We start from the raw sequence: 14,579 nt of genomic DNA, 5'->3' as shown, positions 1-14,579 counted from the left end.
CAAGAGAATTGCATTTACTAGGCTCTCTGGGGTGTGAAATATTGAAGATAAACAAACATTTTCAGTGGAAAAGTAGCTATTTTAAATGCTAGGAGCATTTTGCATATTATCCTTAACATTATCTATTGGCTCTATGCCTTTACTTATTTTTTGTTTTTTTGTTTATTTGTTTTTGTTTTTGCTTTTGTTTTGAGATGGAGTCTTGCTCTGTTACCCAGGCTGGATTACAGGTGCATGCCACCATGCCTGGCTAATTTTTGTATTCTTAGTAGAGACGGAGTTTCACCATGTTGGCCAGGCTGGTCTTGAACTCTTGACCTCATGATCCACCCACCTCGGCCTTCCAAAGTGCTGGGATTACAGGTGTAAGCCACTTCGCCTGGCCTACTTGTTTTTCTAATCAATTACATTCTCCTGCCTGATGTCTTGCTTTCGAGCAGCTGGGTAGATACACATGGATGTGCTCTGTGGCCACAGGGTCCTCCCATAGGAAGAGTGAACCTGGAACCTTAATTGTAGTCTCATCACATAGTAGCAGACTAACTGGCTAGACAAAGAGTGTATAAATTATTTCATAGGCCGAGCGTGGTGACTCACTCCTGTAATCCCAGCACTTTGGGAGGCCGAGGCAGGTGGATCATGAGGTCAGGAGATCAAGACCATCCTGGCTAACATGGTGAAACCCCATCTCTACTAAAAATACAAAAAATTAGCTGGACATGGTGACAGGTGCCTGTAGTCCCAGCTACTAGGAAGGCTGAGATAGGAGAATGGCATGAACCTGGGAGAAGGAGCTTGCAGGGAGCCGAGATCGCGGCCACTGCACTCCAGCCTGGGCAACAGAGCAAGAAAAAAAAAAAAAGATCAAGACCATCCTTGCCAACATGGTGAAACCCTGTCTCTGCTAAAAAAATTACAAAAAAATTTAGGCTGGGTGTGGTGACGCATGCCGGTAGTCCCAGCAACTAAGGAGGCTGAGGCAGAAGGATCACTTGAACCCAGGAGGCAGAGGTTGCAGTGAGCCAAGATCATGCCACTGCACCCCACCCAGACTACATCTCAAGACTACATCTCAAATATATATATTTATTTATTTTATAAATAATATTTTATTTTACAAAATATAATAATTCCTACTAGCTGTAATAGGAATTCCCATTTATGAGAGGTTATGATCTTTTCTAGTTTATCTGTGCCCTAAAGATTTTAACGAAGGGCCGGGCGCGGTGGCTCAAGCCTGTAATCCCAGCACTTTGGGAGGCCGAGACGGGCGGATCACGAGGTCAGGAGATCCAGACCTCCTGGCTAACACGGTGAAACCCCGTCTCTACTAAAAAATACAAAAAACTAGCCGGGCGAAGTGGCGGGCGCCTGTAGTCCCAGCTACTCGGGAGGCTGAGGCAGGAGAATGGCGTAAACCCGGGAGGCGGAGCTTGCAGTGAGCTGAGATCCGGCCACTGCACTCCAGCCTGGGCGACAGAGCCAGACTCAGTCTCAAAAAAAAAAAAAAAAAAAAAAGATTTTAACGAAGAGTGTATTTGCTTGGGAAATTTTAGAGTTTTGGGTTCTGTATAAATCACAAGATTTGTACTGCTCACAATGATGGAAACTAACTGCATTGGGTCAGTAATTTGGCCCACAGAGTTGATCATCTATATTTTAATAATTAAATGTCACCAAAATGTTTATTTAATGATTTATACTAGAATTGAGAATGATACACTATCTTACTTTAGATATGAAAATTTGGCCAGGCACAGTGGCTCACACCTCTAATCCCAACACTTTGGGAGGCTGAGGTGGGAGGATCCCTTGAGCCCAGGAGTTTGCAATCAGTCTGGACAACATAGTGAGACTTTGTCTCTACAAAAAAAAAAGAATAAATTAGGGGAAAAAAGATATGAAAATTCACTTTTAGCAGTTGACTGTTTTAGAAAAGGTGCCTAATGTATGTTAGAGTCTGGGTTTAAAGTGTGAAAGGAAAATAAAAACTTAAGATCCCCAAGTCACTCTGCCAAAAGAAAAAAAAATTAAACTGAATGCTGAGTCATACGGAAAGCTGCCTTTCCTTTTGTTCCTAAGCAGATAGCTACAGATAAAGGGTTAAATATTTCCACAGGTAGCTACTTTATATTCACCTTATCTTATGTAAAGTGCCAATTTACTGAGCAGAAGGAGATATTTAATGTATCGTTGCCTATTCCCCCCACCTACTCCTTTTATCCTGCAGCGTGGATTCAGTAATGTGACCGTACCCTCCCCTCCTTTTCACTCCAGCCCTCTTCCCCTTTAAATATTGAAGCCCTCAAAATCATCTTTGGAGAGAGACACAGATCTGTCTCTCGGGTATGTCCTTAACCTTGGCAAAATAAACTTCTAAATTGATTGAGGCCTGTCTCAGATACTTTTTGGTTTGCAAAAGGTTTTCTTTTATCCCCCTCACAGTGATAAATTTGTTTCAATTCAGGAAGGACATACAAGTACAATTCAGACTCTCTTATCCTTGGGAGCTGACATCAATTCTAAAGATGAAAAAAATCGATCAGGTACCGTTTAATTTTGTATATGCCTTGGAAATTAGTAAACTGAGTATAACCAATACACTTTTATATTTAAAACATTGATTTTATATTCTTCCTTTTTTTTTTTTTTTTTGTGGTGGTATTGTTTTTTTTTTTGTTTTTTTTTTTTTTTTTTTGAGACGGAGTCTCGCTGTGTCGCCCAGGCTGGAGTGCAGTGGCCGGATCTCAGCTCACTGCAAGCTCTGCCTCCCGGGTTTTTACGCTATTCTCCTGCCTCAGCCTCCCGAGTAGCCGGGACTACAGGCGCCCGCCACCTCGCCCGGCTAGTTTTTTGTATTTTTTAGTAGAGACGGGGTTTCACCGTGTTAGCCAGGATGGTCTCGATCTCCTGACCTCGTGATCCGCCCGTCTCGGCCTCCCAAAGTGCTGGGATTACAGGCTTGAGCCACCGCGCCCGGCCGTGTGGTGGTATTGTTGAGACAGAGTTTCCCTCTGTTGCCCAGGCTGGAGTGCAGTGGCGCACCATTTCAGCTCACTGCAACGTGCATCTCCTGGCTCAAGTGATTCTCGTGCCTCAGCCTCCTGAGTAGCTGGAATTACAGGCATGCACCACGATGCCTGGCCAATTTTTGTATTTTTAGTACAGACAGGGTTTCCCTGTGTTGGCCAGGCTAGTCTTGAACTCCTGACCTCAAACAATCTACCTGCCTTGGCCTCCCAAAGTGCTGGGATCACAGGCATGAGCCACTGCGACCAGCCTTAATATTATTCTTCTAATAGCTCAGCTACTTTTCCTTAAAATATCTGTTTCTCTTCATATAATTGTTATTATAGCAGTGATGATGACTGCCACTCATTACAACTGCTGTTGTTAACCTTTGTTATTATTTTAAACCATAACAATATATGCGTCATAAAAGCAGTTTCTTTCTAATACATGATGACACTTGCTAGCCAGGTATTGTATCAGTTCTTCGCAGGTCATCCATTTTGGAGTATATTTAGGAACTATATTCACTATTTTTTTTTTTTATTTAGAATATTCAGAAACATTCTGAGAGCGAATTCTTTAGACTGGGACTTTAAAATAAACCCTCTAACATTTTGTGAGCCAAAGACCATCTTGCAAGGGTTTAGTGGAATCTTTTTTTTTTTTTTTTTTTGTCACGCTGTTACCCAGTCGGGAGGGTAGTGGCATGGTCTTGGCTCACTGCAACCTCTGCCTCCCAAGTTCAAGCGATTCTTCTGCCTCCCAAGTAGCTGGGACTATGGGTGCCCACCACCATGCCCAGCCAATTTTTGTATTTTTAGTAGAGACAAGGTTTCACCATGTTGGCCAGGCTGGTCTCAAACTCCTGACCTCAAGTGATCTGCCCACCTCGGCCTCCCAAAGTGCAGGGATTACAGGTATGAGCCACTGTACTTGGCCTAGTGAGATCTTTCTGATGCTTCAAAGACTTGCAGGAACCTACCTAGTCCCTCTAGGGCTGGAAAGGGCAGCTGCTCTGCCCAGGAAGGGACACCGCTTCTCTGCTGGAGGGAAGGCAGCAGAACCACCAGTGCCCCTGAACTCAGCACACCAGGAACCTCAGTATTGATTTCTATACCCAGAGTGGGAAGCTTGTTCAACAGTGTTTTTTTGGTTACATGATTATTTGTGGTGATAGTTTTATTTACAAAGCAAATTCAATAAACCTTTTAGAAAGTTTTTTGTACCATTTTAAGTGTGTTTCTAGAGCATTCCGGAGTATGGAGAGGATGTCTCCTATATCTTGTTAACTTGCTCTGTTGCTTCTTGTTTTAGATCAGTTTCTTTTTCTTTTTCTTTTTCTTTTTTTTGAGACAGTCTTGCTCTGTCACCCAGGCTGGAGTGCAGTGCTTACTGCAACCTCCACCTCCCAGGTTCAAGTGATTTTCCTGCCTCAGCCTCCTGAGTAGCTGGGATTACAGGCACGCACCACCACGCCTGGCTAATTTTTTAATTTTAGTAGAGATGGGGTTTCACCATGTTGGTCAGGCTGGTTTCACACTCTTGACCTCGTGATCTGCCCACCTCAGCCTCCCAAAGTGCTGGGATTACAGGCGTGAGCCACCGCGCCCAGCCTAGATCAATTTCTTAAATCCTCTCTAACTGGTTTTATCTTTAAAACTATTTTCAACCCAATCAGGTTGAAAAGAAAAATATTTTGATCTAGTGTAGGTGAAGTTGTGAAAATGAATTATGGAAGATATTGAAAGAATCGATATTCTTATTGGGCACTATCAACTCACAAGGTCAGTATTGCTCCAGGGGTTGTGTTTTTAAGTCCACATGATTTTTGTCACCCCTCAGCCCTGCATCTGGCCTGTGCAGGTCAGCATTTGGCCTGTGCCAAGTTTCTCCTACAGTCGGGACTAAAGGATTCTGAAGATGTCACGGGCACCCTGGCTCAGCAGCTCCCAAGGAGAGCAGATGTCCTTCAGGGCTCTGGCCACAGCACAATGACATAAGGATGTTTCCAAGAGGAGGCAATAAAGCGCATGGTAATTCATACCCTGCTTCTTAAGTCAGTCACAGATTCAGCGAAACGAGTTGGAAGCCAGTTTTCCATCTCCTCCTCTTCCTCCCTTCCCTCCTCCTGCATGTTCCCCTCCTGCTGAGGAGTTCCCAGTGATCAGGGGGCTGAATTCCCAGCTCCATGACAGGCACATTATGGAGTCCTGGGCACAGTCATAATCTTCCCGTAGTCCATATTTCACTGTTTGTATTCTTAAAGTAGAATAGATAATGTTTGTGAGATCAGATTGTGGGATCCTTAGAGAAGCACGCACCATGCATGAATATAATGAATATAATATAGTATGCACACTTTCACAAATATATGAAATATAATAACTGCTGCATGGTAAGGCTATGATAATAATAACAAAAATATCACATACATTGCTATTAACTTGAGCCATAAAATGTAGTTGACCTGTTTAATTTCTTCCTTCATAAGCTTTTACTTGGCCATTACAATGGTTCACTTTTGGTTTCGTAGCCAAGAAGGACATACTTATAATCTGTTTACACAGGCATTTACAAGAAATTAATAAAGATTTTTATACTAAGCACTGCTCGTTAAGCTATCAAGTTTTAATCTTGAGGGTTTTTGTTTGTTTTAATAGATAAATTCAGTATTGGCCCCCTTCAAGTAATAAATACATGTAGAAAATGTAACTAAGGACCAGGCATGGTGGCCTGTGCCTGTAATCCCAGCACTTCGGGAGGCTGAGGCAGACAGATCACTTGAGGCCAGGAGTTCAAGACCAGCCTGGCCAACATGATAAAACCTCATCTCTACCAAAAATACAAAAATTAGCCAGGTGTGCTGGTGCATGCCTGTAGGCCCAGCTACCAGGGAGGCTGAGGCCCGAGAATTGCCTGAACCCAGCCGACAAAGGTTGCAGTGAGCCGAGATTGCGCCACTGCACTCCAGCCTGGGCAACGGAGCGAGACTCCGTCTCAAAAAAAGAAAGAAAATGTAACTAAGATATTTACAAAATTTCTGTTAAACTGAGTTGAAGAATGGGGTTTTGTCTTTAAAACCCATTTTCTGTCCTGTGCCGTCCACTCACAGAAGCCTCTGACTGTTAAGGAATGAAACACTTGACATTTAGCTTTAAAAGATATTGTAGCCTCTTAAATGGAGTAAAGATAGGATGAGTCCTCAGGCATTTAGATTCTTTTTCTACATTTTTCCTTTTCTTTTCCTTTTTTGATCCTTTTCTCTGAATTGCAAAGAATAATTATTATTTTAGATCAGGCTTCTTAATCATTGTATGCATCAGTCGCAAGCAACATTGAACCCTCTTGTTGAGTGTGACCCAGCAAGTGCTTATTGCACACCCACCTTATTCTCAGTGTTGGGCTCGGTTTGGCACAGAGCAAGAATTTCCTGTTCGTCTTAATTATTCCCAGATGGTATCAGCAGATTCCTGTTTCTAACCACCAAATCAGTGTTCTGGTAGAAACACTCCTGTCTTGTGACCTCTAAATTACACACACTCTCCATCTGCACTGATTTGAGATGAGTTACCACTTTCCTGTTGTTCCAGAGATGCCTGCGTCAATGCCCTCTGCGGCTGAAGATGGTTCTGTTGTGTGGATATTTCACGTGTACAGATGGGACTGAAAGATCAGTCTGGGGCTGCCCTCTTTCCCCTCAGCACACACATGAGCAGCTTTGCGTTTGCAGCAGCTGCATGCACTATCAGTTTCCATTTGGCTTTGCTTCTGCCCTTACAAACAGCTTATGATGACAACACAGCATATTACACTGTTGTCCCCGGTTTTCCGAGATTCCATGCACCTTTGTAATAGAAACCGTGGTAACCGGATGCCACTGCTGAAACTACTAGATACCCAGAGATGGCAGTGATTATAAGAACATTAATCGTGGGTTGGGCATGGTAGCTCATGCCTGTAATCCCAGCACTTTGGGAGGCCGAGGCAGGTGGATCACCTGAGGTCAGGAGTTCAAGACCTGCCTGGCCAACTTGGTGAAACCCCATCTCTTCTAAAAATATGAAAATTAGCCCGGCATGGTGGCATGCACCTGTAATCCCAGCTACTTGGGAGGCTGAGGCAGGAGAATCACTTTAACCCAGGAGGGGGAGGTTGCAGTGAGCCAAGATCGTGCCACTGTACTCCAGCCTGGGCGACAAGAGCGAGACTCCATCTCAAAACAAAACAAAATTACCCTGGCATGGTGGCAGTCGCCTGTAATCCCAGCTACTTGGGAGGCTAAGGCAGAAGAATCGCTTGAACCTGGGAGGCAGAGGTTGCAGTGAGCCGAGATTGCACCACTGCACTCCAGCCTGGGTGACAGAGCGAGACTCCATCTCAAAAAAAAAAAAAAAAAAAACATTAATTGCAGCAAAGAGAGTAGCAATAATAGAATAATAACCAGATGTTTCCGTAACAATAATATATGAAGAATGCTCTGACAATGATGATAATATTTTTCTATTACTCCCTGATTATAGTCACTTTCCTCACCTCCTTTGGGTCTTTACCTACAAGCCACCTTCTCAGTGAGGCCTGCCCAGGCCACCCTATCTAAAATTGTATCCTTTCTTCAACATTTGATATCTTCTTTCCCCAATTTATTTTTTCTTCTTAGCATTTGCTATTAGCAAATGTACCATATAATTTATTTATTTTGTTCATTGTTTTTCTCCCCCACTGGTATGCAGGCTCCTTGGACTGATTTTTGTCTTTTAAATTTAAAAGTATTATATAGTTAATGAATGTGCGATAAAAGCCCTTTGTGTGCATCGAGCACTTACTATATGCAAGATAGTGCTAAACCCTTACCTAGATTGTCTCATTTTGTCCTCTGACTCTTGCACCCTGCAGCCCCTTCTCATTGTTATTCCCTCTGGAGCATCTTTTCCCATACACACGTTCAGGAAGAGTCTCTACTTGATACCCTCAGTTCGTAGGCACCACCCACCCCCCTGCAGTCCTGCGTCATTGTTGCTGCTCTGTGCAGACTCTTCCTTTCAGATACCAGCGACGTCCTAATTGCCATATCAAGTGATGTACTTTTAGCCCTTAGGTTACTGACCCTTTCAGTTCACTTACTGATCACTGCCCCCTTCTGGAGTCTTGCCACATGCAATATGCACTCCTGGATTTTTCCTTCTGCCTTTTCCATCTCTGCCTCTGCACTCCTCTGTCAGGCCGACCCTCCATGCTCATGTGTACCAGCTTCTGTCTCCAGCATCTCCCTCATTCTGGGTTTTCTCTTGAAGCATTGTTGTCCAGGACTCGGGTTTCAGCGACACCCTAATGTCAGTAACACTCAGATCTCTCTAGCCCTTACTTTCCACCACCTGTTTACATTTCTGCATGGATGTTCTGAGGCCGTCTCATATTCAGTTTATTCAAAACCCAGCCTTCCCCACAACCCACTGACGTACAGGCCTGCATTCCTGCCTTGGTTGATGGCACCACAGCTCACCCCACCGTGTTGGAAAACTGGGGGTCAGTCGTGACTGCTCCCTCTTCGGGGGTCCCTGCGGAGGCCTGCTGCTGGGCGGCTCTCTAATCTGCCTGTTCCACACCATCCCTACTGTCACTCCTAGAGAGTGGCAGCCATGTCTTAAACACGCCTCTCCACGTCCTCAAATCCACCCTCCACACGGCTGCCAGGGCGTTCTCACTAATGTGACCAAGAGCATTGATTGCCAATTGTGGCTTAACGTGCCTCCCAGAGCACGTACTACACTTTTGCCAGGATTTCTGATTGCCTCAACTAACGCCCACTTCTACCAGGGCTATCAGCTGGTCCTAAAAGCACACCCGCTCCCATGGTGAGTGTGTGTTATTAAAAGAAGCTCGGCCGGGCGCGGTGGCTCAAGCCTGTAATCCCAGCACTTTGGGAGGCCGAGACGGGCGGATCACGAGGTCAGGAGATCGAGAGACGATCCCGGCTAACATGGTGAAACCCCGTCTCTACTAAAAAATACAAAAAAATAGCCGGGCGAAGTGGCGAGCGCCTGTAGTCCCAGCTACTCGGGAGGCTGAGGCAGGAGAATGGCGTAAACCCGGGAGGCGGAGCTTGCAGTGAGCTGAGATCCGGCCACTGCACTCCAGCCTGGGTGACAGAGCAAGACTCCGTCTCAAAAAAAAAAAAAAAAGAAGCTCAATCAAAGCAGAAGTCTCGGCCCGGCGCGGTGGCTTACGCCTGTAATCCCAGTATTATGGGAGGCCGAGGCGGGCAGATCACGAGGTCAGGAGATCGAGACCATCCTGGCCAACATGGTGAAATCCCATCTGTACTAAAAATACAAAAATTAGCTGGGCATGGTGGCACAAGCCTGTAATCCCAGCAACTTGGGAGGCTGAGGCAGGAGAATCGCTGGAACTCGGGAGTCGGAGGTTGCAGTGAGCCAAGATCGCCACTGCACTCCAGCCTGGCAACAGAGTGAGACTCCGCCTCAAAAAAAAAGTCGCTGAAAAGAGATGGAAAGAGGTAAAAGTTGTAATGACTTGAAAATAGCGAGGACCTAACATATATTACCACAACAATTTATACCAGAAAATACACAAGACAAGATGGAAAGGATCACAGAATGGAAACGAGATGGCAAGTCAGGCTAAAGCCTGAGGGAACTATAGGGAGGGTGCTCAGACAGTGAGAAGAGGGAGGAGCAAGCACTGAATTGAATTTAACCTGGGACGTTGCTAGAATTCACCAGCAGGTGGCAGACCAGAAAAATGTCCCTTTTAATCTCTGACTTTTGTTTGTAAAGCCTATTGTAAAATACAGAAGATAGTAAAGGAGAAAACAAAAATAATCTATAGTTCATCAGCCAGATGGAACCACTCTTATTTCCCCTTAGTCTTTCAAAATGCATATAGGGCTGAGCACAGTGGCCCATACCTATAATCCCAGCACTTTGGGAGGCCGAGGCAGGCCTTGAGGTCAGGAGTTCGAGACTAGCCTGGCTAACATGGTGAAACCCCATCTCTACTAAACATACAAAAAGTGGCCAGCCATCCTGGGCACGGTGGCTCACGCCTGTAATCCTAGCACTTTAGGAGGCCGAGGCAGGCGGATCATGATGTCTGGAGATCGAGACCATCCTGGCTAACACAGTGAAACCCTGTCTCTACTAAAAATACAAAAAAGTTAGCTGGGCGTGGTGGTATGTGTCTGTAGTTCCAGCTACTTGGGAGGCTGAGGCAGGAGAATTGCTTGTATCCAGGAGGCGGAGGTTGCAGTGAGCTGAGATCATGCCACTGCACTCCAGCCTGGGCAACAGAGCAAGACTCCATCTCCAAAAAAAAAAAAAATTTTAGCCGGGTGTGGTGGGGCACGCCTGTAGTCCCAGCTACTTGGGAGGCTGAGGCATAGAATCGCTTGAACCCAGGAGGCAGAGGCTGCAGTGAGCCGAGATCACACCACTGCACTCCAACCTTGGCAAGAGAGTGAGACTCCATCCAAGAAATAAAAAATAAAATGTGGGGCCAGGTGCAGTGGTTCACACCTGCAATCCCAGCGCTTTGGGAGGCCAAGGAGGGCAGATCATGAGGTCAGGAGATCGAGACCATCTTGGCTGACACAGTGAAACCCCATCTCTACTAACAATAGAAAAAATTAGCCAGGTGTGGTGGCGGGCACCTGTAGTCCCAGCTACTCAGGAGGCTGAGGCAGGAGAATGGCATGAACCCAGGAAGCAGAGCTTGCAGTGAGCCGAGATTGCACCACTGCACTGCAGCCTGGGCAACAGAGTGAGACTCTGTCTCAAAATAAATGAATAAAAAATAAATAAAATGCATACAGTTGAGCTGATGCTGTATATGCAGTTTTTCACTTAACTTTGTTTATTCATTTTGGAGACAGTCTTGCTCTGTCACCCAGGCGGGGGTGCAGTGGCACAATCTCGGCTCACTGCAGCCTGCATCTCCTGGGTTCAAGCAATTCTCATACCTCAGCCTCCTATGTAGCTGGGATTACAGGCGCCCTCCACCACGCCTGGCTAATTTTTGTATTTTTAGTAGAGACAGGGTTTCACTATTTTGGCCAGGCTGGTCTCGAACTCCTGACCTCGAGTGATCGGCCCACCTCAGCCTCCCAAAGTGCTAGGTTTACAGGTGTGAGCACTATGCTTGGCTCTCTAACTTTACATTACAAGCAAATCCTAATGCTCTTTAAAACTTTGTGAATGTCGTGTTTCATGGCCGTCTTATGCTCCATCGTATTGCTGTCCGTATTGAGTCGTGTGTGTTGCCTCTTTCGTTGGTTTCCATTTTGTTTTTAAGATGTAGACAGAGTAATCAGTAGAGCTCTGTCAAATTCAACTGGAGGCAAGGGTGGCAGGTTGGGGACGGAAACGGCTGTTGGATTTGATTACCGGAGGTTGGGCCGCGCGAGTGGGTGGGAGACATGGGACCTGAGCAACTCTGCGCCCTTGGCTGCGTTGTGTGATGAAGGAAAGGAAAGAAGAAAGCAGTTTGACAGGACAGTAGTTTTCTCCGAGAGGATGAGTGAGGGGATGAGCGTGTGGCATGTTTACAGACTGGGAAATGAGCCCAGAGAGGGAGGAAGCCAGCAGGGAGGAAGTGAGGGCTCTGTGGGAAGGCCCTTCGGAAGGCGTGGAAAGTAGGCTTAGAAGCCCTTGGGAAGCTCAGTTCCAGATGAAGAAGGAGCATTTCCTTCTCAGAGGCATGGAGGAAAGAAGCAGGGCAAGGAGGAAGAAGAAGTCCAAGGCAGAGCCCACATGAGTGCCTCATTGAATGCCAGTATCTTGGAGGGTGGGGGATTTGTGGAGCACGTTCAATGGATAATAATGTAGACTTATATTTGGCAGTTTTTACACTTTTTAAAATTATACTCTTTCAGTTGGAAAGAGTGATGTGATTTTTTGTTTGTTTGTTTTGTTTTTGAGACAGAGTCTAGCTGTGTTGCCCAGGCTGGAGTGCAATGGTGCGATCTCGGCTCACAGCAACCTCCACCTCCCGGGTTCAAGCGATTCTCCTGCCTCAGCCTCCTGAGTAGCTGGGATTACAGGCACGCGCCTCCACACCCGGCTAATTTTTCTATTTTTAGTAGAGACGGGGTTTCTCCATGTTGCTCAGGCTGGTCTCGAACTCCCGACCTCAGGTGATCCGCCCACCTTGTCCTCCCAAAGTGCTGGGATTACAGGCGTGAGCCACCACGCCCGGCCACGTGATGTGATTTTTATCGAGAATGAAACGAGATGGAAATGAGGGCTGGCTTCTGCCAATCCTGGTAACGACAGGGACTTGATTGGCCTGTGTGGTTAACCTACCCTGCGGCATTCGCAGAACCTGCCTCCCTCCACCATGCTGAAAACGTGATTGACTTGATACTGAGGACAGGCCTGGGCGCTCCTGGGAAAGCATGGGGAGTGGATGCATTTATGAGCCCATGCCCTGTGCAGCTTCTGGCCTGAGCACAGCAACAGGAGGGGCCTGCAGGCATTTTGACCAACATGACACCTCTCCTGGCTTCACCATAAGTGAACCAGGTCTCTTGTTCCCTCTTCCTACTCTGGAAGGCCCAACGCATCCTCAAGGGGAGTGACACCATGGGGGTATTTGAAACAACATTTTAAAAATAGCAATGGCTAGGCACTGTGGCTCACCCCTGTAATCCCAACACTTTGGGAGGCCAAGGCGGGCGGATCACTTGAGGTCAGGAGTTTGAGACCAGCCTGGGCAACATGGTGAGACCCTGCCTCTACAAAAAATACAAAAAATTAGCTGGGCGTGGTGTGCCTGTAGTCCCAGCTACTAAGGAAGCTGAGGTGGGAGAATTGCTTGAGCCCAGGAGGTCAAGACTGCAGTGAGCTATGATTGCACTACTATATTCCAGCCTGGGTGACAGAGCAAAACCCTGTTTCAAAAAAAAAAAAAAAAAGGCCGGGCGCGGTGGCTCAAGCCTGTAATCCCAGCACTTTGGGAGGCCGAGACAGGCGGATCACGAGGTCAGGAGATCGAGACCATCCTGGCTAACACGGTGAAACCCCGTCTCTACTAAAAAAGTAGCCGGGTGAGGTGGCGGGCGCCTGTAGTCCCAGCTACTCGGGAGGCTGAGGCAGGAGAATGGCGTAAACCTGGGAGGCGGAGCTTGCAGTGAGCTGAGATCCGGCCACTGCACCCCAGCCTGGGCGGCAGAGCAAGACTCCGTCTCAAAAAAAAAAAAAAAAAAAAAAAAAGCAGTAGGGAGGGAATGAGGGCTGGCTGGTGCCCAGGTAGAGTCGCAGGGAGGAGAGGCCCAGAGCCAAAGCTTACCTCACTGTGTGGGTGCACTGGGGGCCTCTGCAAAGCTGATCTCACCGCATGGGTGCACTGGGGGCCTCTGTGAAGGGGTCAGTGAGGAGCTGGACAAAGATCAGAGCAGGTTTGAGAGAGAATGGGAAGGCAGGACCTGGAGCTGGAAAATGAAGCAGTGGAGAGGGATGTGGATCGATGTTTTTTGTTTCTTTTTTTAATGGAGCAGATTTTTTTTAATGTTTTTTTAATGTTTCCTTTTTTAATGTTTTTTTAATGTTTCTTTTAATGTTTCTTTTTTTAATGTTTACAGATTGCTGAGAAAATGGTCCAACAGACAGGAAGTGAGGAGGAGGAATGAGTCTAATGTCCCTATGAAGCATCTAGAGTCTTGTTAAAATGCAGATTCCTTCAAATGTAGGGATCCTGAAAAAAAGAAAAATGCAGATTCTCAGAGGGAAAGAGTCCAGGGGTGTGGGGGCCAGTCAGTAAAACTATCTACTGGATACCGTGCTGTCTGAGTGATGCAATCCTTACTGCAGACCTCAGCATCACGTGATACACACAGGCAACAAACCTGCACATGTATCCCCTATATTTAAAATAAAAGTTGAAATTAGAAACTTTTAAAGATGCAGATTCCCACCCACCCACCCCTCCCCGCCGGCAACCCCCAGCTGCTTCCAGCTAGTTCCCAGGGGCAGCCATGGCTGCTGCATTGAATAGCTTCTTGTGCATAAGGGCAAATATTCGTGTTTGCCCTGCCAGTTCCTCCCCAGCCTCAAGAGGGAAAGCCGAGCAGAAGGGCGCTGAGCAGGAGCTGGGGTACTTGGTGCTGGGAGACACCGAGCTGTCTTCTAGGTGCTTGGACTCTTCAGTGAAATAGGAAAGCAGGTGATTGACCGAGAGTGAGGACGCGGTATAAGAGGTCTGAGGAGTTAGCGAAGGATGTGAAATAGTCCGTTAGGGAAGCAAAGGTCTGGGCAGTGCTTCTCAGGCCCCCACCTTGCTGGAGACAGGTGGCCGGGCAGCCCCAGAGGGTTGGGCCTGTAGGTCCAGGGTGGAGTCTAGGAATTTGCATTTCTTTTGTTCTTTTCCTTTTTGTGATGGTTTTACTGAGGTATAATTGGTACACAAAGCTGCACATCCTTGATATGTACAGTTAATTCAGACATATTTGTGCACCTAGGAAACTATCACCACAGCCAAGGCAGTAAACACATCCCTCACCTCCAAAAACAGGATATCCGATCTTTTGGCTCCCCTGGGGCACATTGGAAGAAAAA

General features: G+C 46.5%; 2 protein-coding genes across 5 annotated transcripts in view; both read left to right on the top strand.

Annotated features, from left to right (window-relative positions):
* Window positions 1–14,579, top strand: part of GDI2 (GDP dissociation inhibitor 2) — a 533,972-nt gene that overhangs the window by 413,215 nt on the left and 106,178 nt on the right. The gene's annotated exons all lie outside the window — the stretch shown is intronic.
* Window positions 1–14,579, top strand: part of ANKRD16 (ankyrin repeat domain 16) — a 30,144-nt gene that overhangs the window by 7,000 nt on the left and 8,565 nt on the right. Inside the window, exons 6-8 of one of the 4 annotated variants that reach the window (XM_050804630.1) lie at window positions 2,468–2,546; window positions 4,855–5,045; window positions 13,607–13,920. In XM_050804630.1, coding sequence (XP_050660587.1) covers window positions 2,468–2,546; window positions 4,855–5,012 — 237 coding nt within the window. In that variant the 3' untranslated portion in view covers window positions 5,013–5,045; window positions 13,607–13,920. Of the gene's footprint in view, window positions 1–2,467; window positions 2,547–4,717; window positions 5,054–13,606; window positions 13,921–14,579 lie in introns of those variants that run through there. The other 3 variants (XM_050804629.1, XM_050804628.1, XM_050804631.1) reach the window with 3 other exon arrangements.

The sequence above is a fragment of the Macaca thibetana genome, chromosome 9, assembly GCF_024542745.1.
Source record: "Macaca thibetana thibetana isolate TM-01 chromosome 9, ASM2454274v1, whole genome shotgun sequence".
Lineage (NCBI taxonomy): Eukaryota > Metazoa > Chordata > Mammalia > Primates > Cercopithecidae > Macaca > Macaca thibetana.
Note: the sequence above shows the minus strand (reverse complement) of the source record. Positions and strands in the feature narration are given on the sequence as shown.